Genomic DNA, 26,258 nt, shown 5'->3' with positions numbered 1-26,258 from the left:
GCTTCGTTCATTTCCACTAATATTGCTAGTGCTACAGTGTTGCAGATTTTAAGCCCCCTTCCCCTCTCTCTCTCTCTCTCTCTCTCTCTCTCTCTCTCTCTCTCTCTCTCTCTCATTTTCTAAAGCCTTTTCATTTTCTTTCGCTCACAGCCACTCATTTTCCCCTCCATTGTACACTGTTCTCAAATATTTTCGTTTTTCTTTTTTCTTCGTTGATTTTTACTGTTTTTCGTTTTTTCCACCGCTGATTCGTGCCTTTTTCAATATATTTTCTTTTCGTTTATTTCCTTGCTCTCTCTCTCTCTCTCTCTCTCTCTCTCTCTCTCTTGATTCATGCCCTTTTTAGTATATTTCACCTCTTCATTTTTCCTCTCTCTCTCTCTCTCTCTCTCTCTCTCTCTCTCTCTCTTTTATTTATGCCTTTTTTAGTATATTTCACCTCTTCATTTTTCCTCTCTCTCTCTCTCTCTCTCTCTCTGATTCATGCCTTTTTCAATATATTTCGCTTAATTTTTTTAATTTCCTTGCCCCCCCCTCTCTCTCTCTCTCTCTCTCATTTCGTTTCTTTTCATATAGTTTCACCAATTTTCAGTGTATAATCTGGCTCCGTTTCACTGATTATCGCTCACCTCATTTTCCCCCCACCTGATATGTTTCAGATTGTTTCGTTCACCTGTGGGGTTATTCTCTTATCTTTTCGCTCACTTTCAGGTGTTATGGCCTAGTGTATATTATTATTTTTTTTACTTTCGTTCTTATTTCAATTAACCTCGGACATTAAATCATTGTCAACGAGAATTTCCCATTTTGTTTCGTTCAGTTTTAGTGCTTTTTCATATCTTCGTTCACTCGCGGGAATTATTGGGTGGAAGTTATATATTTTTCAGTGTCTTCGTTGTGTTGTCAATAATTATCGTGTAATGGCCGAGTCTTGGGTTATATATTAGAGCTACGGTTATTATTATTATTATTATTATTATTATTATTATTTTAGATTCAAGGTTTATTATCATTATTATTATTATCAGTTTCAGACTAATTATTATTATTATATAGTTTGACATTATTATCATTATTATTTGTTTCCGAGATTATTATTATTATTATTTCAATATACTTCGTAGATTTTCGCCCCTTTAGTTTTTCATTTTGTTTCATTTCGATAATTTCACTCATTCATTTTCATATATTTTCGTTCATTTTTTTTTATGTATTAAGGTAATCTATTTTCTTCATTTCACTTTGTTTCGTTATTCATTTTTCCTCGTTCCATATTCAATTATTTCATCTATTTCACTTTGTTTCGTTCAGTTTCACATCTCTTCGCTCTTGGTTTCCACTATTTCGCTCTTTCTCTTCAGCGTCAGTGCTTTTAGTGTTTGCCTTCCCGTTTTGTTTCGTTCATTTGCAGTAATTCTTCGCTAAGTAATTACAGACGCGTGCTGGCTCGCCTCTTTCCCTTATTGTTTCGTTGCTTTTCGCTCACGCCTGTTTATTTCCCCCCTGCTAAATGATTTCTTCTATTTTTTCGCCTTTTTCTTAGTTTTTTAGTTTTTCGTTTTTTGTATTATTTAGCTTTTGTTTTTTTTTTATTTTTTTTATTTAAGGTACTCATTTTTTTTTATATTTTCGTTCTTAATTTCCTTTGCTGTTATTTTTTTTTATTTTTCACTTTCATTTTTAAGTTTGTATTTAGTTTTGTTTTATTGTCACTTTATTTTTACGTTATTATTATTATTGTTACTATTATTATTATTACTATTATTGTTACTATTATTATTATTATTATTATTATTATTTTTTTTTTTTTACCATTTCTTTAGATTTGACTTTTTCCCTATTTTATTTTTCACTATCTGTCAGTTTGTTATTTTTTTTTATACTTATTCTATATTTTCGTTTTTATTATATTTTCCTTTATTTCCATATTTTCTCGTCTCCTTTATTTCCGTATTTCATCGTTCAGTCACCCTTATTTCCGTATTTATTTCCAATTTCTTTTCGCGTCATTTTATTTTTGCAGTTCAGCTTTCATTTTTTTTCCTTTATTTCCGTATTTCATATATTAATTTTCCTTATTTTTGTATTTTCTTTCATTTTATTGTTATTTCCATCTTTCGTATTTCGTCTTTCATTTTATTTCATTTATTCCCATATTCCTTTTTTCATTTTGTCTTTATTATCTTGGGTCATTTTCACTTTTTCTAAGGTCATTTTCACTGTTTATTTTCTTGGGTCATTTTCACCTTGTCTTTAATTTCTTGGGTCATTTTCACCCTGTCTTTATTAGGTCACTTTCACCTGGTCTTTATTTTCTTGGGTCATTTTCACTTTGTCTTTCTTTTCTTGGGTCATTTTCACCTTGTCTTTATTTCCTTGGGTCATTTTCACTGTCTTTATATTCTTAGGTCATTTTCACCTCTTTATTAGGCCATTCTTCACGTTGTCTATCAGGCCATTTAGTCATTAGGTTTGTTTTTAGTTTGTCTTTATTTTCGTTCAAATTTTTTTACTTTCGCATTTACATTATTAGTTTCCATATTTCACTATTTCCCATTTTTTTTCTTTTTTTCTCTTCCTTTATTTTCGTATTTCATTTTATCATCCTCCAATTTTCTTTACTTTTCGTATTAATTTATTTTTTCTTTATTTTCGTATTCCACCATTTTCTTTTTGTTTCGTTCACCTTACCCACGTATCTTTAATTTACGTTCTCGTCTTCGCCCCGTTTCACTTTGTTTCGTTCACTTTTCATCACCTTAAGTTCTTAATGTATGGGGTCAGTTTCTCCTGTTTCATTTTGTTTCGTTCACTTTTCGTCTTTAGCTCTAATTCACGGGCTCAGTTTCGCCTCTTCCCACATTATTTCGTTCACTTGTATCCCTTGATTTACGGGGCCGATCTCTCCTGTTTTTCATATTGTTTCGTTCGCTTCCCTTGATTTACGGGGCCGGTCTCTCCTCTTTTTCATATTGTTTCGCTCACTTCCCTTGATTTACGGGGCCAATGTCTCTTTTTTATATTGTTTCGTTCGGCCCCTGTTTATTCCCTTATTTAGCGCCTCTTCTCTCATATCTTATCGTTCGGCCGATTGTATTTTGTCTGACCTGTGCTTGTGTTCCATAAAGGTTCGTCTCCATTAACGGAATTTGGGGTTGTTTCCTGTGTGTGTGTGTGTGTGTGTGTGTCTGTTAATGTACATATGTGTTTTGTCTACTTGCTTATCTATCGTTATTTTTTTTTCTCTCCATGCTATCTCTATCTATCTACCTGTCTATCTATGTATCTGTCTGTCTTCCTTATATTTATTCTGTTTATCGTTTTTATCTATCGTCATGTCTATTTATCCATCTATCAATCTACCTGTGTATTTATGCGTATGGTTACCTGTTTACCTAGATGGTTTTATCTATTTTTACATACCTTCTCAAATGGCCAGTATTGCCTGCACCCTCTCTCTCTCTCTCTCTCTCTCTCTCTCTAATATGTCCTCCTCTCTTTTTTCCTCTTTTTCTCCCTCCCCAGCTGTGTTCTGTAATTTCACACTTTTTCTTTCGTCTCTCTCTCTCTCTCTCTCTCTCTCTCTCTCTCTCTCTCTCTCTCTCTCTCTCTCTCTCTCTCTCATTACGTATTTCATTTCCTCTCCCTCTTATTCCTGTTTTTTTCCTCCGGTTTCCTTTCATTCTGTCTTTCGCTCTCCTCACGTATTTTTTTTCCCCCTCTTTCCGTCTTATTTCTTTTTCCTCTCCTCTCAGCTCTCCCTCCCTCCCTCCCTTTCCCTCCTTAGCCCCTCCTCCGCTAATAACTTGTCAAATAACATTATCCTCCACACCCCATTAACGCTACATAAACACCTAATTAAACCCACAACCCTTGTCATTACCGCTTAATTACCCTCATATATTTCGTCTTTAACCACAGCACTTTTTTTTTCCACATTATAATTATTTTTTTGGATATTTTTTTTCATTTTTTGGTAAGGACGTCTCTCTCTCTCTCTCTCTCTCTCTCTCTCTCTCTCTCTCTCTCTCTCTCTCTCTCTCTCTCTCTTTTCGTCTTTATTATATTTTTATGCGTCAAGTTTATATATATTTTTTTATGTGATGGTGTTCAGTTAATTTCCAAACTTCCTTTTTATTTTCCAATTGTATTTTTTATTATTTTCCTTTATTGTTTTGTTTTTTTTTTTTCTTCCTTATCTTTATTGATCCTCATTAATTTTTTACTCGTTTTGATTTTCTGTTTAATGATTTTGTGGTTTTTCTTTTCTATATTTCTTTTTACTAGACTTACATTATTATTATTTATTATTGTTATTATTATTATTTTGCTTTCCTATAAAATTTTGCGAGCGTTCTAATAATTCCCTCTCCCGTGTTTATAATTTTTACCTCATTCCTCCCCCGACACACACACACACACACACACACACACACACACACACACACACACACACGTAATCTCATTCTTTCGTCCCTCTTTCCATTTTCCTCCTTTCCTTTGTCCTCTCTCTCTCTCTCTCTCTCTCTCTCTCTCTCTCTCATAAAAAAATAATCTCCCTCGCGTTTTTGGTTTGTTTACATCCATCCAACCACGTGCTCTGTGTTTACATTCCGCTGGGAGCATTCGTCTCACGTTACGCTTTCGGCTATTCATCCCGGTTCGGCGAAAATCTAATATTCCCGAATTAACCACGAGCGCCGAAATGCACCCAAAACCAAGCCGTCTGGAAATTAACTCGACTCGGCGACCGCAGGAACCGAGATTGCAATGAGGCGCCGAACCTTCCCAACTTAACCCCGGCTCAGGACAATTCTTCATGCAATTACCGGGTCATTAGGCTTAATTAAGGAGGTGAGGAAGGTGATTACGGGGCGGGGTGATCGATGGTGTGGGTGGTTGATGGAGAGAGAATTAGATTTTTTTTTTAGTGATGGACTTTTTTTTTATTTTTGTAAAGAAGGAACCAAAGGCTGACAGGCTATGTTGTTACCCTTTCGCGGAAGATGGCGCCCTTTGCTAATAGTAGTGGTAGTGGTAGTTATGGTAGTAATAGTAATTGTAGCGGTACTAGTGGTAATAGTAGTAGTAGTAGTAACAGCAATAGTAGTAATAGTAATAGCAGTAATAGTAGTAGTAGTTGTAGTGTTCTCCCTAACGCCTTTTCTATAGCGGTTTATTTTTGGATTTGACTGGTTAATATTCCTTTTGTACGTCATTTATGCAGTGGCGATATTGGAAGAATTTATGTAACACAGTAGAGGGCAGGAAGGTGTAATAAGCAAAATAAATCAATGAGGAAAAGGTGTTAGGGGTACGAGCGTAGATCAGTCTCCCTCGTGTGACCATGTAAGATGACCTGGGGTGACCTAGCGTGTGTTGGGGGGGTGATTAGGAGGTGAGGTGAGGAGAGCCGTAATGTTTTCTCCCCTTATCCTCACCCATGCTGGTTCGATCCTTAAAGTAGAGAGAGAGAGAGAGAGAGAGAGAGTGAGTCAGGGCTTCTTGATTACAAACTGGCCCACTTGACGCCATTTTGATTCTCTCTCTCTCTCTCACACACACACACACACACACACACACTTTTTTTTCTCCTCTCACCACCACCTCTCTCTCTCTTTCTCTCTCTCTCTCTCTCTCTCTCTCTCTCTCTCTCTCTCAAGTGCCATAAGTAGGTCGTTTTTTACAACTTAACAAAGACACAAGTACCAGACGTGTTGTTGTTGTTGTTCCTCCTCCTCCTCCTCCTCTTCTTCTTCTTCCTCCTCCTCCTCTTCCTCCTCCTCCTCTTCTTCCTCCTCCTCCTTCTCCTCCTCCTCCTTTTTCTTATTATTCAACATCTTCCTTTTTCCTCCCCCCTCCTCCTCTTCCTCTTCTCCTCCTCTTCCTCCTCCTCCTTTTTCTTCTTATTCACCGTCACTTATTCCTCCTCCTCCTCCTCCTCCTCTTCTTCTTCTTCTTCTTCCTCCTCCTCCTCCTCCTCCTCCTCCTCCTCCTCCTCTTCTTCCTCCTCCTTTTTCTTATTATTCACCATCTTCCTTTTTCCTCCCCCCTCCTCCTCCTCCTCTTTCTCTTCCTCCTCCTCCTTTTTCTTATTCACCGTCACTTATTCTTCCTTCTTCCTCCTCCTCCTCTTCCTCCTCCTCCTCGTTCCTTCATTCTTCACCTTGTATGATTATCGTGGCTCTTGTTTTTGTTTTTATAAGTAAGTTGTTTTGTTTCGGAAGGAATTAATTTTCTTTCTTGTTTTTCTAGTTGATTAATAAGGTTGTTTTGGCTGTTGTTATTGTTTGTTTCTTGTTTTTCTCATTGTTTTCTTGTTTTTGTTGTGTTTTGAAGAATTGAGGAATGATCGAGAGAGAGAGAGAGGAAAAAAGAAAGATAAAGAGATATAGAAGAAGAGATTAGATAAATAGAGAGAGAGAGAGAGAGAGAGAGAGAGAGAGAGAGAGAGAAAATGAAGAAAGAACTATAGAATAAAAGAAAGGAGAGAAGGAAGTGAGGCAGGTAAGGGAGGGAGGGAGGAAGAAAATAGTGGTTGATATGATGAGTGTGGATTTTAACCTTTCCCTCCCTCCTTCCTTCCCTCCCTTCCTCCCTCCCTCATTCTCTCCCTCCCTCCCTCCCATGCATTCTTTCCTTTTTTTTTCTTCCTTCCTTCCTTCCTTCCTTCCTACCTTCCTTCCTACCTCCTTACCTACCTACCCGCCTACCTACCTACCCACCTACCTACCTACCTACCTACCTACCCACCTACCTACCTACTCACCTACCTACCTACCCACCCACCTATCCACCTGCCTACCTACCTGCCTGCCTGTCTGCCTACTTACCTACTTACCTACCTACCTACCTACTTACTGCCTGCCAGGCTGCCTATCTACCTACCTACCTACCTACCTACCTTCCTGCCTACCCCCTGCCTACCTACACAGCCCTTGATTACCTGGGCCGTGCCTCACCTGCCCTAATTAACAGGTGAGTGTAATGAGGGGGAGGGAGGGAGAAGGTAGGGAGTTAAGAAAATAAGGGAGGGAGGGAGTTACGAAAATAATGGAGAGAGGAAGGGAAGGTGTGATGAAATATATGGGGGAGGGAGGGGGAGGAGGGAGGGAAGAAACGAGGGAGAAAGTAGAAAGAGGGAGATGGGAAAAGTTACACACACACACACACACACACACACACACACACACACACCTGTCCTAACTTCACAGGTGCGAGGTTAATTAGGCACAATTACAAGTTCTCTCTCTCTCTCTCTCTCTCTCTCTCTCTCTCTCTCTCAGCACACCTGTCGTGGCCTCACAGGTGCGAGGTTAATGAGGGATAATTACATGTTACCTGCCGGAGCTCTGTTATTATACCTGAGAGAGAGAGAGAAGGAGGGAGGGAGGGAGGTGAGAAGGAAGGAGGGAAGAAAGATAGGAAGGTAAGAAAGAGGTGGAGGGTATGGTTGAGAGAGAGAGAGAGAGAGAGAGGCGCGGTGGGGCAGCGTGTGATTATCTTTAAGAGATGGTATAAAAATGTGGTGATTGTGGTGGTGGTGGTGGTGGTAGTGGTGATAATGATAGTAGTGGTGGTAATGGTGGTAGTGGTGCTGGTAGTAGTGGTGGTAATGGTGGTAGTGGTGGTGGTGGTGGTGGTAATGGTGGTAGTGGTGGTGGTAATGGTGGTAGTGGTGGTGGTGGTAATCGTGGTAGTTCCCTCTCTTTCTTGTCTTCTTACATTCTCCTTACTGACTACTTATTTCCTCCCTCCCTCCCTCCCTGTTTTTCTCCCTCTCTCTCCTTCCTTCCCTCCCTGCCCCCCTCCCTCCCTCCCTCTTTCCTCCCTATTTTTCTCACTCTCTCTCCCTTCTTCCATCCTTCTTCCTTTCTGTATTCTCTCCATCCCTTCATCCTTATCTTCCATCATTTCTCCTTCCCACCCCTTTCATTCCTTCCTTCCTTCGTTCTTTCCTCCCGTCCTTCATCTTTCTTCCTTTCCTTCCCTCTGTCTTCATTCTTCCTTCCTTCATTCCTTCCTTCCATCTCCACCACCTTTGCACCAACTTACTTTCTTCTTCCTCTCTCTCTCTCTCTCTCTCTCTCTCTCTCTCTCTCTCTCAATCTATTTTTGCCTCCCTCCCTCCACCTAACTTTCTCTGCCTTCGTATCGTCTTTCTCCAACTTCTCCCTCCAACCCACCTTCAATTTCTCTCTCTCTCTCTGTCTCTCTCTCTCTCTCTAACTTGCGTACTAAGTAAGATTTAGAGTTCTCTCCCCCTCCTCCTCCCTCCCCTCCCCTCCCCTCCTCTTCGTAACTTTCCTCCTTTTGAAACTGTTGACCTCTCCCCCCTCCCCCCCCTCTCTCTCTCTCTCTCCCTCCCCCTTCCCCTGTCACTCCTCCCTGCCCTCCCTCCCCTATACCCCCTCCCTTCCCACTCCCTCTATCCTCCTTCCCCTTCCCCCCTCCCTCTCTCCTTTCCTCGTGTCTCCTCCCTCCCTTCAGATAGACAGAGATATAGATAGATAGACAGATGGATGTATAAATAGATAGACGAAGGTACAGACATGGATAAAACTAGACCGATAGATAGATAAATAGATAAAGCCAAATAGATTACTTACCCAGATAGATAAAAAGAAAAAAGATAGATAAAAAAGATACGTAGATAAGAGGTCAAAAAGATACTCAAATAGATAAAAAGATATAAAAAGATACTCAAATAGATAAGAGAGATCAAGAAAAGATACTCAAATAGATAAAAGATCAAGAAAAGATACTCAAATAGATAAAGATAGATAAAAAGATAAAGTAGAGATAAAAGATAAAAAAGATAGAGCTAAAAAATACACGAATATAGATAAAAAGATAAAAAAAAATATATAAATGATAGATATAAACTTGCCACGTACCTCCCTTAGCGGTGCAGGTAAGGTTGAGAGTGCCGCCCTCAGGTATAGGACTTAAGCCCCTAGGTACCACCCTCCCCTGGCCGTCCCGGATCACCAGACTCTCCACGGGCGCCACCACCCTCAACTGCGCTGCGCGGGTGGTGCTCTGCGCGCGCATGAAGTCCACCCGGCATGTGTATCGGCCTGCGTCACTCGCCTTTAGCCTGTGCGGAGAGTTAGAGGGTGTGTGGAGAGTTAGAAGGGTTAGAAGGAGAGTTAGAGGTTAGAAAGGAGAGTTAGAAGGAGAGTTTGGGGTTAGAAAGGAGAGTTAGAGGGTGTGTGGAGAGTTAGAAGGGTTAGAAGGAGAGTTAGAGGTTAGAAGGGAGAGTTAGAAGATTGGAGGGAGTGTTAGAGGGTGTGTGGAGAGTTAGAAGGGTTAGAAGGAGAGTTAGAGGTTAGAAAGGAGAGTTAGAAGGAGAGTTTGGGGTTAGAAAGGAGAGTTAGAGGGTGTGTGGAGAGTTAGAAGGGTTAGAAGGAGAGTTTGAGGTTAGAATGGAGAGAAGATTGGAGGGAGTGTTAGAGGGTGTGTGGAGAGTTAGAAGGGTTAGAAGGAGAGTTTGAGGTTAGAATGGAGAGAAGATTGGAGGGAGTGTTAGAGGGTTTGTGGAGAGTTAGAAGGAAAATGAAAGAAAATGCAGATAAAACATTATTATTATTATTATTATTATTATCATTATTATTATTATTATCATCATCATCATCATCATCATCACCACCACCAACACATTCATCATCACCATCATCATCTCAAAACATTAACACCAGAATATGATGCCAGTCACGAAGAAGTGCTACAGAAAAGGTAGAGCCATAGCATTGTCTTTACCACTAAGCCACGCGAAATAAGATGAAAAAATTCGAAAATCAGGGAGAAAATAAGGTGAACGAAAAAATGTGGGAATTGTTATTGATGTGAGAGTGAACAAAAGAAAAAGAAACATATTGAAGATAGTGGGAAAGAATTTATATTTTTCTTAATGTTTCGTTTAGTACCTTTCGAGCTGTCTATCTGTGTGTGTGTGTGTGTGTGTCAATTTATTCGTGTTTTTAGTTTATATATCTATTTGCTTGAGAGAGAGAGAGATTAAATGGAGGAAAGATTGCAGGGAAAATCGAATGAATAAATTTGAGAGAGAGAGAGAGAGAGAGAGAGTTAAAGAAGGAAAGATTGCAGGGAAAATGAATGAATAAATTTGAGAGAGAGAGAGAGAGAGAGAGGGACAGACAGACAGACAGACAGAGACAGAGAGAGGCTTAAAGAAGGAATGATTGCGAGGAAAGTCGAATGAATGAATTAAAGAGAGAGAGAGAGAGCGTAAAATAAAGGAGAAATTAAATAAAAGATAGATGATAGTTCGGTCGATGGAGACAAATAGATAGATAGATAAAAACAGAGAGAGAGAGAGAGTGGTATCTGTGCATCCCTCTTTACATTTCAGAAATATTACATTACCATATGTATAAAGGAGGGAGAGAGAGAGAGAGAGAGAGAGAGAGAGAGATTGAGAGGGTTAGAGAGAATGAGAGTGAGAATGGGTGTGTGGTTTGTTGAGAGAGAGGGAGAGAGGTGGCGTGAATATTTGTGAAATGGCTTTATTTTCTTTTATTGAGAGAGAGAGAGAATAACAGTTCCGTAGTTGGTGAGCAAGGAAATTAAAGTGAAAGTGAGCCAACTTTACCCAAACAACGCTATCGGGAAATAATACATCGCTAACCGTAAGTACATCGCTAACCGGAAGTACATCGCTAACCGGAAGTACATCGCTAACCGGAAATACATCGCTAACCGGAAATACATCGCTAACCGGAAATACATCGCTAACCGGAAGTACATCGCTAACAGGAAATATCGCGAACCGGAAGTACATCGCGAACCGGAAGTACATCGCGAACCGGAAGTACATCGCGAACCGGAAGTACAGCGTTATAAGGAGATACATACGGCTATACGCTATACCGGGATATACTTCGTTATATAAACAGTGCACCCTTAATGGTTATCTATACTCTATACGGATATACTGGGCCGTTTGTGTGTAGGCTGAGAATTACCATAACGGGGCTGATAACGTTGTGTGTGTGTGTGTGTGTGTGTGTGTGTGTGTGTGTGTGTGTGTGTGTGTGTGTGTGCGCGCGTGCGTGCGTGTGTCCAAAAGGAGGAGGAGGAGGAAGATAGTGACGATGATAATGATGAGGAGGAGGAAGGGGAAGATAGTGATGATGAGGAGGAGGAAGGGGAGGATAGTGATGATGATGATGAGGGGGAGGGGGATGATGATGAGGAGGGGGAGGATAGTGATGATGATGATGAGGAGGAGGAAGAGAGAGAGGATAGTGATGATGAGGAGGGGTAGGGCAATGATGATGATGATGATGATGATGATGATTGCTAAGTTGATGAAGATGAAAGTGATGATGATGATAATAATAATAATAATAATAATAATAATAATGACAACGAAATCACTGATAATAATAATAACAGTAATAATAAAAAGCAACAACAATAATAACAACAACAGCTGATAAAAATGATAAGCCACGTGACCAACGCTGTCAAAAGTTTTATACAAAAAATAATGATAAAAAAAAAAATACCTACACCTTTTACGCCCCAATTAAAACAAAAACTCTTGCACCACTCTGTATAACGATATGTATAAAAAAAAACAGCTACACTTTATTTACACCCCTATAAAAACACACACTCTTGCTCCACCCTGTTTGTCCATTACCCCATCACACCCACCATATCGCTTCCACCCACCACCCATTTTTGCGCCATGCTGTGCCTGTTAAGCGCCATCCCCTTCACCATGATAGTGTTAATGCCTTTTGTGACACCCTGTTTTGGTCATGCGATATTTCTCCCTGACACGGAAAGGTTATTATTATTATTTTTTCTCCTGGCTGTAGCGGGGGTGATGATGATGATGATGATGATGATGATGATAATGATGATTATGATTACGATGATGATAATTGATAACGATGATTATAATGATGATAATGATGATGATGATAATGATGCTTATGATTACGATGATGATGATAATTGATAACGATGATTATAATGATGATGATGATATAAACAACAACTAATAATAATAATACCTTCAAAAAATCCCCTGAAAGTGATAGTGAAAGTGACTGACCTGGTGAGCGTGAGGGTGTGGGGTACCGGCGCCTCAGACAAATTGAAGATGACTCTCCCCTTGAGGTTGATGTCTTTAAGATGATGCCGCTCGCTGGCGAAGACGGCGAGGCGGGCGTCGTAACTGCGGGAGAGAGTGAGTTAGAGAAAGTGAGCGAGGGGACTGACAGAGAGGAAGGATGCTGGAGAAAGTGAGAGAGTGAGTTAGGGAAGGTGAGAGAGGGGTTTGGTAGAGAGAGGAAATGTGTTGGAGAAAGTGTGAGTTAGAGAAAATGAGAGATTGGGTAGAGAAGTGGGAGAGTGAGTTAAAGAAAGTGAGAGAGCGAGCTAGAGAAAGTGAGAGAAGGAGATTGGTAGAGAGTGGAAGTGTGTTGGAGAAAGTGAGAGAGAATGAGTTAGGGAAAGAATGGGAGGGAGTTAGAGAGAGTGGGTTGAAAAAGAGTTAGAGAAAGTGGGACTGGGAATTAAAGTGAGAGTGAGTTAGAGAGAGTGAGAGAGTGGTAGTAAAGTGTGCAAAAATAGGTATACATGTAGAAATACAGAATACATGAATACCTACTCCATACATAGGGGCAGAATACAGGAATACACTCAAATTCAATAATACAGTATACATAAGAGAAAATACATAGAAAATACAGTATACATAGGCCGGTATACAAATGAATACTGGGGTTACAGGGAGATGGATTAAGTATACTGAGAGAGAGAGAGAGATACACCCACATCCTCCTCCATATCAATTCTTAAATATAAACACAAAACTCCACGGTCCCATCTTGCCACGTTTCACTATCTCTTTCCTTCATTGATATCTTTAGTCTGTTCACTTTCAATGGGTCTAAAATTGCCCTCTGTCCTCCTTGAATGCTGGGATGTAATAGGTTAACGGTAGAATATGATGCTAGTCACGAAGAAGTGCTGTGGGAAGGGACGCAGGGCCGTAGGAAGGAATTGGAAGTGACAGGTGTGGGAAAAGGATAGGTAGTTTGGTATGGGGGTAGGGTCATGTACACACACACACTAGGGTCATGTACACACACACACACACACACACACACCTCAGGGTATATATATATTTTGTTTTATTAACTTCCTCTGGATTTTATAATGAGTTTGTATTCAGGAGCAAATTAGTTTTATGATAAGTTACTCTTTCACTGTGATACATATATACATACATACATATTCATAAATACATACATATATACTTAAATACGCACACACGTACTTAAATTTGCACATACATACATAAATGCATATACACACATACATACATAAATGCATATACACAAATATATACCTACATACAGCGTATATACACACGCGGGGACACTTACATACATAAATACGTGCATACAAACATAAATGCACTATCACATGCACAAAACACAAGGGAAATACAACACGCTCTCTCTCTCTCTCTCTCTCTCTCTCTCTCTCTCAATAACACAATCATACACGCCTTCACAACCACACAGACACACAGATATACAATTCAACAAGTACACACACCAACAGGGAAAATGGAGAGAGAGAGGGAGAGAGATTCATTTTTCGTGTAGGTGTGTGTTTGTTGGATTGTGTATGAGAGTGTGTGGTTGTGAAGGTGTATGATTGCGTTATTCGAGAGAGAGAGAGAGAGAGAGAGATTTATGTATGAACTTTTGCTTGTCATTTGTGCATGTTAGTGAATGTATGCTTTTATGTAAGTATTAATGTATGTATGTGTGCCCGTGTGTGAATGTATGCTGTATGATGAATGTGTGTTTGTATATATCCTGTATGTATGTATGTATGATGTTCTTTGGTATGTACGTATATATGTATGTATGTATGTATATGTGTATGTATGTATGTTTATGTATGTGTGTCACGATGAAATAGAGTAACCTAAACTAATTTCCTCTTGAATACAACCTCGTTTTAAAATCCAAAGGAAGTTAATAGAGCGTTAAATATATACCCTAAGGTGTGTGTGTGTGTGTGTGTGTGTGTGTGAGAGAGAGAGAGAGAGAGAGAGAGAGAGAGAGAGAGACACCCAACCCCCTCACCAAACTACCTATCCATCTCCCACACTTGTCACTCCCTCTTCCTTCCTACGGCCCTGCGTCCCTTCCCACGGCACTTCTTCGTGACTAGCACCAAATTCTACCATTAATCTATTACATCCCAGCATTCAAGGCGGACAGAGGGCAATTTTAGACCCATGGAAAGTGAACAGACTAAAGATATCAATGAAGGAAAGAGATAGTGAAACGTGGCAAGATGGGACCGTGGAGTTTTCTGTTTATTTTAAGCACTGATAAGAAGGATATTGGTGTCCTCTCTCTCTCTCTCTCTCTCTCTCTCTCTCTCTCTCTCTCTCTCTCTCTCTCTCTCTCTCTCTCTCTCTCAAAGCAAGTGGAGTTTGGTATGCAGATTGTTGTAATGCGTTGAGTGTGTCTGGTGGCGTTGAGAGTGTGTGTGTGTGTGTGTGTGTGTGTGTGTGTGTGTGAGAGAGAGAGAGAGAGAGTTTGTAGTGTATTTTGAATAAGAGAAAGGAATAGTGTGTGTGTGTGTGTGTGTGTGTGTGTGTGAGAGAGAGAGAGAGAGAGAGAGAGAGAGAGAGAGAGAGAGAGAGAGACTGTGGTGTACTGTGAATAAGAGAAAGGGACAGTGTGTGTGTGTGTGTGTGTGTGTGAGAGAGAGAGAGAGAGAGAGAGAGAGAGAGAGAGAGAGAGAGAGAGTTTGTGGTGTATTGATTTAGAGAAAGGGATATTGTGTGTGTGTGTGTGTGTGTGTTCTGTTTGCCTCTCTGTCTGATCAACTGTCTTTCTCCCTTGCTATCACCTGTCTGTCTGTCTCTTTTCTGTCATTGGGGATATTCAGCTTGTCTCTGTCTGTCTAACGTTTTTATCTATCTATCTACGAGTATATCTGTCTATCTATTTATCTATCTGTCTCTATCAATATATGGCTTTACTGTATTAAGGACATCTAATTCCCCCCCCCCCCTCTCTCTCTCTCTCTCTCTCGTAAAAATGCCTCTCAAGTTTCCTCTAACTTCACCTCTGAGCTGAGTCCAATTCTCTCTCTCTCTCTCTCTCTCTCTCTCTCTCTCTGTCGAGTTCTTCCCTTCTCTCCCTTCGTCCCTTTCTCCTAATTTCTATCTCCCTTCCAATCCCTCCCTCTCTCCCTCCCTCCCTCATTCACTTTAACTCTCCCTCTTTCTCCCTTCCTCCCTCTCTTATAATTGCCATCTCCCTCCATCCCCTCCCTCTCATTCTCACTCCCTCCTTCCCTCCCTACCTTCCATTCTCACTCTCTCTCTCTCCCTTCCTCCCTCAGTCTCTTAATTTCCCACTCCCTTCTTCATTTCAATTGTCTCCCTCTCCCTCTCTCTTTATTCTCTCCCTCTCCCTCTTTCTTTATTCTCTCCCTCTCCCTCTTTCTTTATTCTCTCCCTCTCTCTTTATTCTCTCCCTCCCTTTATTCTGTCCCTCTCCCTCTCTCTTTATTCTCTCCCTCTCCCTCTCTCTTTATTCTCTCCCTCTCTCTTTATTCTCTCCCTCTCCCTCTCTCTTTATTTTCTCCCTCTAATTCTGTTCCTCTGTATTTTACCTATTTTCTCTCCCTTTGTTGATTCTCTCCCTCTCTCTTTATTCCCTCCCTTTCTCTCATTTTCTCTCGCCATTTCTCCCTGCCCTCTCCCTCTTTTCCCTCTCTTTATTTTTTCTGTTCTTCTTTATCTCTCTCTCTCTCTCTCTCTCTCTCTCTCTCTCTCTCTCTCTCTCTCTCTCTCTCTCCAATCAGTAGTGTGTGTCAGTCCTCTCTTTAAACAACTTAGTGGTCTTTTTATGGACAAGTTCCCTCTCTCTCTCTCTCTCTCTCTCTCTCTCCCTTATTTGTTTCCTTCAGGTCCAGCTCCCTTCTCTTCATTTTCAGTCTCCCTCCCTCCCTCCCTTCCTCCCTCCCTCCCTCGCTCCCTCTTGCTTTAATCATCTTAATATCTCACGTCTTTCATCCCCTTGTTTCCTCCTCTTCCTCTCCTAATTCCTCTTTCATCTCCTTCTCTTCCTCCTTCATCTCTCCTTCTCTTCCCCCTTCATCTCTCCTTCTCTTCCCCCTTCATCTCTCCTTCTTTTCCCCCTTCATCTCTCCTTCTCTTCCTCCTTCATTTCTCCTTCCTTTATTTTCCCTTCCTTCATTCCTCCTTCCTCACTTTCTTTATCTGTCCTTCTTTCTCTCCTCTTCCTCCTTCATCTCTCCTTCTTCCCCTCCACTTCCTCCTTCATCTCCTTCCTTCATGTCCTTCCTTCTGTTCATTCATTTCTCATCTCCGTCCTCTTTCCTTCCATATCTCCCTCCTTCATCTGTCCTCTCCTTCCTTCATCACTCCTCCTCTCCCCCCTTCATCTGTCCTCTCCTTCCTTCATCACTCCTCCTCTCCCCCCTTCATCTTTCCTCCTCCCTCCCTTCCCTCATCCCCTTCTCTCCCTCCTCCTTCCTCCCTTTCCCCATCTCCCCGTCTTCATCTTCCTTCACTTTCCTTCATTCCTTCATTCTCTCATTCTTAGTGTATAGGATATTTTGGAGGTATGCACACTGTGAGATTTAGAACTGGCTCAGGTGTAGTTCGGTAGTTTTGTATTTATATTGGGGACTCATGGTAGATAGAAATTGATAGATAGATAGATAGGTAGATTGATAGGTAGGTAGGAAGATAGGTAGATAGATAGACAGGTAGGTTCACTGATAGATAGATAAGTAGATAGATAGAAAGGTTATTGATTTATTGATTGATAGACAGGAAGGAAGACAGATAGATAGGGAAGGTAGATTGATTGCATATTGATAGATAGATAGTTGGATAGATAGATAGACAGTCAGACAAACGGATATTAGTTTAAAAGAACTTTATTTTTTATTCGCTGTCTGTTTATCTATCTATCTGTCTATCTATCCGTCTGTCTGTCTAATATGCTTTTACATTATATTTATTCCTCTCTCTCTCTCTCTCTCTCTCCAAATATGAGCTAGCTTAATCCTGCTTTACCTGTGGAATGAGGAAAGTTGATCCCTGATTAAAAGAGAGAGAGAGAGAGAGAGAGGGAGAGAGAGAGAAACGGGCATAATAGGGAGGGGGAACTTTAGCTATCCACGTAAGAACATTCTCTCTCTCTCTCTCTCTCTCTCTCTCTCTCTCTCGTAGTAATAGTTTTTTTTTCAATAGTTTTTTCATATTTTGGCGATTTTTATTTTTGGTGTTCCTTTTCTGGTTCCTCCTCCTCCTCCTCCTCCTCCTCCTTCTCCTCCTCCTCCTCCTCCTCCTCCTCCTCCTCAGTATAAAGTACCGGCTCTCCCCTCTCTTACATACCTCCTTCCCTCTTTCTTCCTTCCCTCCTCCTCCTCTCTCTTTTTCCCTCTCTCCACTCTCTCTTCCTCTCGTCCTTCCCTCCTTTTTTTCCCTCCCCCTGTCTCTCACTCCTCCCTCATTCATTCTTTTCTCTCCTATTCCTCCATCCTTCCCTCCCTCCTCCCCTCCTCCTCCATCATTTACCTTCCTCCCTCAGTCCTCCATTTGCTCTCCCCACCACTTCATCCCTTCTTTCCTCCCCTACATCTCTCCTTCCCTCCTTCTCTCCCCCTCCAACTTCTTCAATTACTTCCCTCCTTCCCTCCCCCTCCAACTTCTTCAATTACTTCCCTCCTCCTCCTCCTCCTCCTTACTCTCCTATTCCCTCCCTCCCTCCCTCCTCTTTCTTCACATACACACTTCTGCTCTCCCTCCCTCCCTTGCATCATATACCTCTCCCCTCCCCTCCCCTCCCCTCCCCTCCCCTCCCCTCCCCTCCCCTTTCCTCTGCCAAATGTTGTCCAGAATTGCATTAGTTTCTCCTTAGGTTGAAGGTGACTGAGTGAAGGAAGGGAGGGAGGGAGGATGGGAGGAAGGAAAGGGAAGGAAGGAAGGAAAGAAGGGCGGGAGGAAGAAGGAGGAGGAAGACTGAAGGAAGGGAGGGAAAAGGGAGAGATGGAAGGAGAGAAGGAAGGAAGGAGGAGGAGGAGGAAGACTAAAGGACGGAGGGGAAAAAGGAAGGAAGGTGGAGGAGAAGGAAGGCAATGAAGGAGGGGGAAAAAGGAAGGAAGGAAGGTGGAGATAAGGAGGAAGAAGGGAATGAGTGACTGATGGAAGGAAGGAAAGAAGGAAGAAGCAAGGAGGGAGATGGAAGGGAAGAGGAATGGAATGAAGGACTTGAAGGAAGAGGATAAAATGAAGGACTTGAAGGAAGAGGATGAAATGAAGGACTTGAAGGAAGAGGATAAAATGAAGGACTTGAAGGAAGAGGATAAAATGAAGGACTTGAAGGAAGAGGATAAAATGAAGGACTTGAAGGAAGAGGATAAAATGAAGGAGGGACGGATTAAGGAAGGGAAGGAGGAAGAAGGGACTGATGAAGGAAGTTGGAGAGGATGGAAAGAGAGGGAGAGAAGGAAGGAGGAAAGAAGGAAGAAAAGAATGCAGAGACGAAAGGAGGGAAAGAATATGGAGAAGAGAAAGACTGAAGGAAAGTTACAAATATAGAGAAGAAGGAAAGAAGTCGGGAAAGATGCAGAGAATATGAAGGAAGGAAGGACAGGAGGAAGAAAGAAAAAAAGAAGGAAGGAAGGACAGGAGGAAGAAAGAAGGAAGGAAGGAAAGAAAAAAGGGCAGCTAAAAAACCATATGAATTAGAAAATAATGAATGAAGGAAACAGTGAAAATGAAAAAAAAAAAAAGATGAAGGAGAAACAATGGGTGAATGAAGGAAGCGTTCAAGTGTGTATATTTTGCTTATGAGGAGCGTTGAGGATTCCGGGAGCTGGAGTGGGAAGTGGATGAGGGTGTGGCCCAGTGAATTAGCCAAATTTTTAATGTTTTTTCCGTATATATATATATATATATATATATATATATATATATATATATATATATATATATATATATATATATATATATATATATATATATATATATATATATATATATATTTTCTTGCTCTCTGGAAGATGGTGGTGGTTGTGGTTGTGGTGATGGTGGTGGTGGTAGGGACTGTGGTGATGATGATGATGATGATGATGAAGGAGTGAGTGTTTAAAACAGCCCCAAATCATCTCAGGTAATGAAGGAAGGAGGGGAGGAATGAAGGAAGAAAGAAAGGAATGAAGGAGCGAATGCAAGAATCAACAAAGGAATGCAGGAAGGATAGAAAGTAGAAAAAAGACTGAAAGCAATGAGAAGAATGAAGGAATGCATAAAGGAAGGAGTGCGTAAATGAAGGAGTGAAGGAAGAAATGCATGAACGAAGGAAGGGTGTGGAGCAGGAGCGAGAGAGAGAGAGAGAGTTTGTTCAGTAAACACTCCATACCAGAGCTTACCCGTGCAGGCAGGTGGGTAGGCAGGCAGGCAGGTGGGAAGGCAGGTGATCAGAAGGGAAGGCAGGCAGGTGGGAAGGAAAGAAGGTAGCAGGTGGATAGGCAGGAAGACAGGCAGGTGGGAATGCAGGCAGGCAGGTGGGTAGGCAGGAAGGTAGGCAGACAAGCAGTGAATAGATACTGTAGTAGGTTGGTTGGTCGGTAGGTAGGTAGGTAGGTAGGAAGGAAGAAAGGCAATGAGAGGTAGTTACGTAGGTAGGTAGGTAGGTGGACAGGCAGGCAGGGAGAGAGAGAGAGAGAGGGAGGACGGTATGCAAGCCATTGTGTAGACAAGAAAGGTGGAGAGAGAGAGGAGAGAGAGAGAGAGAGAGTAGAGAGAGGGGGAGGCAGTGACAGGAGCAAGCAAACAATTAAAGAGGGCAGGCAGTGTGGAGGGGAGAGGCAGGTAGGCAGGCAGGCAGGCAGGCAGGTAGGTAGGTAGGCAGGCAGATTAGTACACGGGTTGGTTGGTAGATTATTGTGTAAGTTGATAAGTAGGTTGCTTTTTGGTAGGTAGTTAAGTAGGTAGGTAGAACGATAAGATTAACTGGTAGGTAGGTAAGAAGATAGGTAGATGAATTAAGATAAGTGAATAGCCAGGCACCGTAAGTAGACAGGTTGGTAAGTAGGCAGGTAGGTAGGCATGAAGGTAGGAAGGGCAGAGTACTTTCCCTCCCTCCCTCCCTCATTCCCTCCCTCCCTCCCTCTATTAAAATTCTTCCTTCACTTTGTAAATAAAATCCCAACATATTCTTTCTCCCTCAAACATTTTCCTCCCTCCCTCCCTCCCTCCCTTTTTTTTCTCTCGCTCCCTCTCTCCTTTTTTTTCCCTCCCTCCCTCCCTCCCTTCCCTCAGGAAGACTTAATTAGTGTTTTCCTTCCTTTATCTCCTCCTCTTCTCTCTCTCTCTCTCTCTCTCTCTCTCTCTCTCTCTCTCTCTCTCTCTCTCCTTGTTCGTGGATTGGAGGGAGATGGATAGATAGAGGGAGGGAGGAAGATGGATAGATAGAGGGATAGTGAAACGTGGCAAGATGGGACCGTAGAGTTTTGTGTATATTTTTAATCAAGAATAATAATAATAATAAATGACAAGGATAGCAAGACATCACTAAAGATATTCGAGGGGTAACTTATTTAATCAGAGGGTGGAGGAGGGGAGGACTGAGGGCTCCAAAGTTGTCCCTTAAATCCAACTAGTCATTGATTTAGTTCTCCCCTGGCATGGTAGTAGATAAAGTGAATGGATAGATAGATGGATAGACAGGTAGGTATGTAGGTGGATAAACACAGATAGATAAATCGTTGGATGGATATAGGTAGATAGATGAATGGATTCATAGGTTGATAGATAAATGGACGGATAGATTGTTTGAGACAGATACAAATAGATAAGTAGATAACGAGACCCAGGCAGATAGATAGAAAGGAACGTGTGTAAATAGACCGACAGATGAGGACCAGGATAGATAGACATAAGGATAGATAAAAAAAAGTCTTATGGGGTTACTACAGGAAATTACTCTCTCTCTCTCTCTCTCTCTCTCTCTCCATTAAGTATATTTCAGTCTTCCTCCCTCCCTCCCTCCCTCCTGTATTTGTTCCTCCCTCCTTGTTTTGCTTTTTCTCTTCCCACTCCCTTCATCTGTCTCCTCATTAGTTTCTCTCCCTCCCTCCCTCCGTTTTCCCTCCCTCCTTCCCTCCCTCCCTTCCTTGTTTGTGCATGACTCCTCCCTCCCTCTCTCCCTGTCTGTCTGTCTGTCTGTCTGTCTGTCTCTCTCTCTCTCGGCACGGGGGGTTTGGTGGCGGGGGGGGATGGTAGAGTCTTCGATCGGTACTATCCTTGTCATTCACTTCCGGATTAATTAGGATGATTTACCTGTCCTAAAGCAAGGTGACCCGATAGGACCAATTGTTGTTGTTGTTGTTTTTGTTTGTTGTTTGCTTTGTACTCCTTCCTCCCTCTCTTCCTTCTTTCCCTTCCTCTCCTGCTTGCTTACCTACCTACCTACCTGCCTGCCTGCCTCTCTCGCACCCTCCCTTCTTCCATCCCTCCCTTACCAAACTTCCCCCTTTTAATTTGCTTGATCTCCTCTCCCTCCCTCCCTCCCTTGCGTTTCACCCTCCCTCCCTTCTCCTTCCCTCGCGTTTTACCCTCCCTCTCTCACCGTCTCTCCCTCCTTCCTCCTGCACCTCCTCCCTCCCTTGCATTTTACCCTCCCTCCCTCCCTCCCTCTTTCCTACCCTCTCTCACTTCCTGTCATCCTCCCTCCCTCCTTCCTTCCCTCCCTCTCTCACTGCCTGTCATCCTCCCTCCCTCCCTCCCTAACTACCAACAAACTTCGATAAATTAGCATCTTAGGCACCTGTCATCCCCCTCCCCCCTCCCTCTCTCTCTCTCTCTCTCTCTCTCTCTCTCTCTCTCTCTCGTTTCCTCCATTCATTCCCTTCTGCCTCCCTCCCTCCCCTCCTGACTCAACAAATATCATATTAACCTCTCTCTCTCTCTCTCTCTCTCTCTCTCTCTCTCTCTCTCTCTCTCTCTCTCTCTCTCTCTCTCATCCTTCTGCCCCTCCGTTCTTCTCTCCCTCCCTCCCTCCATCCTCTTTCTCATCCTTCTCAACCTCCTTCCCTCCCTCCCTACCTTCTTCCTTCCTTCCATCCATCCATCCTCCCTCCCTCCCTCCCTCCCTCCCTCCCTGTAATAATCTTAAACTAATCATCATGGAAACATATTAAAAAAAAATAAAGATCTTTAGGACGAGCTGAGTAAATTGCATATTCTGAGAGAGAGAGAGAGAGAGAGAGAGGGAGGGAGAGAGAGAGAGAGAGAGAGAGAGAGAGAGGACTGGAGGTACGTAGATGCGTGAATAGCTAATGATGATCATGATGGTGATGATAGTAGTAGTAGTTGTAGTACGGTAGTAGTCGTAGTAGTAATAATAATAATAAATAATAATAATAACATTAATAGTAATAATAAAATACTAATACTAATAATAATAATAATAGTAGTAGTAGTAGTAATAATAATAATAATAATAATAATAACAACAACCCCGTTTTAATCATCACTACCACAAAACAACAATTTAATCATGAAAATAAAAACTAAAAAATAAATAAATAAATAAAGTGTGCGTGTGTGTGTGTGTGTGTGTGTGTGTGTGTGTGTGTGTGTGTGTCTCGTACAAAACAATCACACAGATAGATTTATGAAGATAGATAAATAGATAAATGGAGAATGATGTATATATAGTTAGAGAGAAAGATAGACGCATGGATAGATATAAATAGGAGAGAGAGAGAGAGAGAGAGAGAGAGAGACGCATTTTCTTTGATCCTCGAGAGTCTTCATAATCAATTTTCTTTCATTTTCTTTCTTTTCTTTCAAATAACACCCTCGCTCCCTGTCTTCCCTCTCTCTCTCTCTCTCTCTCTCTCTCCTTCCTTCCTTCCTTCCTTCGTATTCAGTATATTCTGGTTTATTCCTTCTTCCTTCTAAACCTTCTCTCCTTTCCTCCTTCCCCTCCTCCTTTCCTCCCTCCCCTCCTCCTTTCCTCCCTCCCTCTTTCCGTCATCCCTCCTTGTTCTGCTTCCTTCTCTCCCTTCAGTCACTCCTTCCCTTTCCCGACCCGTTCCTTTCTCTCTCTTTCTCCTTTTTCCCCTCTCCCTCCCTTCCTACCCTCCCTCCCTCCCTCCCTCCCTCCCTCTATTTGCCATCGCAGTGAAACATAAACAACTTCCAAAATATATATAATTTATTCATTTGCCTGTTTATATATATTGCCTCCCTCCCTCCCTCCCTCCTTTCCTCCCTCCCTCCCCTTCGCTTCCGCCTTCCTTCCCTCTCTTCTTTCGTCCAACTGTCCCTCCCTGCTTTCCTCCTTCCCTCCCTTCCTTCTTTCCGTTCCTATTTTCTTCCTTCCTTTCCTCTCATTTTTCCTCCTCCTCCCTCCCTCTCCCCCCTCTATACTCTCGTTCCCTCCCTCCCTCCCTCCCTAAAACTCCATCTCTTTACCATCACCAACATAAGCATCTCACAAAATATATATTCATTTTCCAGTTCATATATATTGCTTTCTTTCCTCCCTCCCTCCCTCCCTCCCCCTCGCTCCCGCCTTCTTTCGTCCTTCCCTCCCTCCCTTCTTTCCTCCTTCCTTCCTTCCCTCCTATTTCTCCTCCTTTCCTTCCTAACTCCTCCCCTCGCTTCCTCCTTCCTCCCCCTTCTCCCTCTGTACTCCCCTCGTTCCCTCCCTCCCTCCCTCCCTCACTTTCTCCTTCCCTCCCTCCTATCCCTCCCTCCCTCTCTTCTTTCCAAACTCCACATATCTTCGTACCCTCCCCTCCCTCCCTCCCTCCCTCCGTGCGTTTGATGCGAGATGAAGGAGGGAGGGAGGGAGGGAGGAAAAAGGGAGAGTAATAAAAGTGGAATAATGGAGAGGGAAACAAAAGTCGCAACAGCAAGATTAATCGACTCTAAGATGTTGTGGGGAGGGAGGGAGGGAGGAAGGGAGGGAGAGAGAGAGAGAGAGTGCGTGTGGGAATGAAAGGATATATTTATTAGATAGATAGATAAATAGATAGAAAGAGAGAGAGAGAGAGAGAGAGAGGTTGAAAAGTTGACGGGGGAGAGAGACAGAGAGAGGGAGAGGAGGAGAGAGGGAGGAAAGAAAGGAAGGGGGGGTAGGAGGGATGGGAGACATGAAGGGAGTGAGGGAGGGAAGGAGGGCGGGGGGAGGGAGGGGGAAGGTTGACTGAGGCAGGGGGAGTGAGACAGACAGAGGGAGGGAGGGAGAGAGGGAGGGGCAGAGTAGGAGGGAGAGAATGAGGTGGAAAATTGGGGAGGGGTGAGAGAGAGGGAGGGAGGAAGAGAAGGAGGGAGGGTGGGAGGAAAAGAAGGAGGGAGGGAGGGAAGAAGTCAAAGGGGGAGAAGAATGAGGGAGGGAGGAAGATGGAAAGAAAGGAGAGGGGTAGGAAAGTTGGAGAGATGAAAGGAGAGAGGGAGGGAAGGAAAGGAAGGAAGAAAGGAAGGCTCTCCCAAACCCACCACACCCTCCGATAAAACACCCGGCAGGAAAAAGATAGAAAAAGATAAAAGAGAGAAAAAGATAAAGAAGAGAGAAAGGTAAAGAGAGGAAAAGATAAAAAAAAAGATAGACGAAAAGATAGAAAAAGAGAGAGAGAGAGAGAGAGAGAGAATATGATTGCAAACAAGGAATTAAGATTTATTTATTGGAGAAACAGATGCAACTCTCTTCAATGTTGCAGGCTTTGATTTGCAACTCTGATATATATAAAAGAGCACACGCCATTGCAGAGTGTGGCCGTAATTATTGGAGAGAGAGAGAGAGGGAAGGAGGAAAGGAGAGTGAAGAATTGAGAGAGAGAAACTGGAGAAGTGAAGGAGAGAGAGAGAGAGGGAGAGACTGAAGAAGTGAGGGAGAAAGAGAGAGAGGGAGGGAGAGAGAGAGACTAAAGAATTGAGGCGTTAAAGTAGATGTGTGAGGTAGCAGAGAGAGAGAGAGAGAGAGAGAGAGAGAGAGAGAGAGAGAGTAATAAAGAGGGAGGCAAAGTCACTCTTGCCTCCAAAAATAAACATAAGAGTCTGTTTGATCCTTCTCTCCCTCCCTCCCTCTCCTCCCTTTTTCTCTCCCTCCCTCTCTCCTTCTCCTCCCTTTTTCTCTCCCTCCCTCCGCCTTTCTCTCCATCCCTTCTTTTCTTCCGGTCTCTCCCCTCCCTCCCTTCCTCCCCTTCCTCTTATTTTTAATTCCCTCCCTCGTTTCCTCCCTCCCTTCCTCCCTCACTTTTTTCCTCCGTACTCCTAGCTTGCCTACCTTCCTGCTTTAATTCTCTCTCTCTCTCTCTCTCTCTCTCTCTCTCTCTCTCTCTCTCACGTACTTCTGAATAATTTTCCCTCCCTTCCTCCCCCTCTTCCTCTCCCTTGTTTCTCTCCCTCCCTCCCTCCGTGCTTCCCTTCCTCTCCCTTTCTTCATTCATCTCCCTCTCTCATTCTCTTCCTCCTCACTTCTCCTCTCTCCCTACCCCTCTCTGTCTACCCTCTCTGTCTATCGATCTGTCTATCCATCTATCTATCATTCTGTTTAACTTATTTAACTATTTACTTTCCTACCTATCTATCTGCCTGTCTATCCATCCATCCATCCATCTATCCATCTATCTATCTATTCATCTATCTATTTCCCTTCCACGCTTCCTTCCACTCCTCCCCATTTCTGTCCTTCCCCTCTCCCTCCCTCCCTCTCTACCCCTTTCTCTTCCTCCCTCCCTCCCCCTTTCTCTTCCTCCCTCCCTCCCTCCCCATTTCTCTTCCTCCTTCCCTCTCTACCCCTTTCTCTTCCTCCCTCCCTCCCCCTTTCTCTTCCTCCCTCTCTCTCTACCCCTTTCTCTTCCTCCCTCCCTCCCTTTCTCCCTTCCTCCCTCTCCATCTCTTCCTCCCTCTCCATCTCTTCCTCCCTGCATTCCCCTTTCCCTCCCCTCTCTCTCTCTCTCTCTCTCTCCCACACTCCCTCCCTCCCTCCTCTCCCTCCCTCCTCTCCCTCCCTCCCTCCCTGAAGAACAATAACTTTTTTGAACAGCGAACAACAAAGCTTTTTAACTAATGCAGTGAGAGAGAGAGAGAGAGAGAGAGAGAGAGAGAAGGAGAGAGAGAGAGAGAGTTAAAAATACTGCTCTCCTCTCTCTCTCTCTCTCTCTCTCTCTCTTTAATGTCACGG

At 42.7% G+C, this 26,258-nt stretch overlaps 1 protein-coding gene across 1 annotated transcript in view; it reads right to left on the bottom strand.

The window, feature by feature from the left end:
- The window catches only part of LOC145402180 (uncharacterized), a 145,200-nt gene that overhangs the window by 92,430 nt on the left and 26,512 nt on the right, over positions 1-26,258 (bottom strand). Inside the window, exons 3-4 of the mRNA XM_080274296.1 lie at positions 12,092-12,214; positions 8,898-9,100 (exon numbers count right to left, since the gene is read on the bottom strand). Of these exons, the coding sequence (XP_080130422.1) occupies positions 8,898-9,100; positions 12,092-12,214 (326 nt within the window). The remainder of the gene's footprint in view (positions 1-8,897; positions 9,101-12,091; positions 12,215-26,258) is intronic.

Source organism: Coenobita brevimanus, chromosome 57 (genome assembly GCF_032717465.1).
Source record: "Coenobita brevimanus isolate Jiangsu-jjx chromosome 57, ASM3271746v2, whole genome shotgun sequence".
Lineage (NCBI taxonomy): Eukaryota > Metazoa > Arthropoda > Malacostraca > Decapoda > Coenobitidae > Coenobita > Coenobita brevimanus.
The sequence above is the reverse complement of the archived record's forward strand: the minus strand, read 5'-3'. Positions and strand labels throughout refer to the sequence as shown.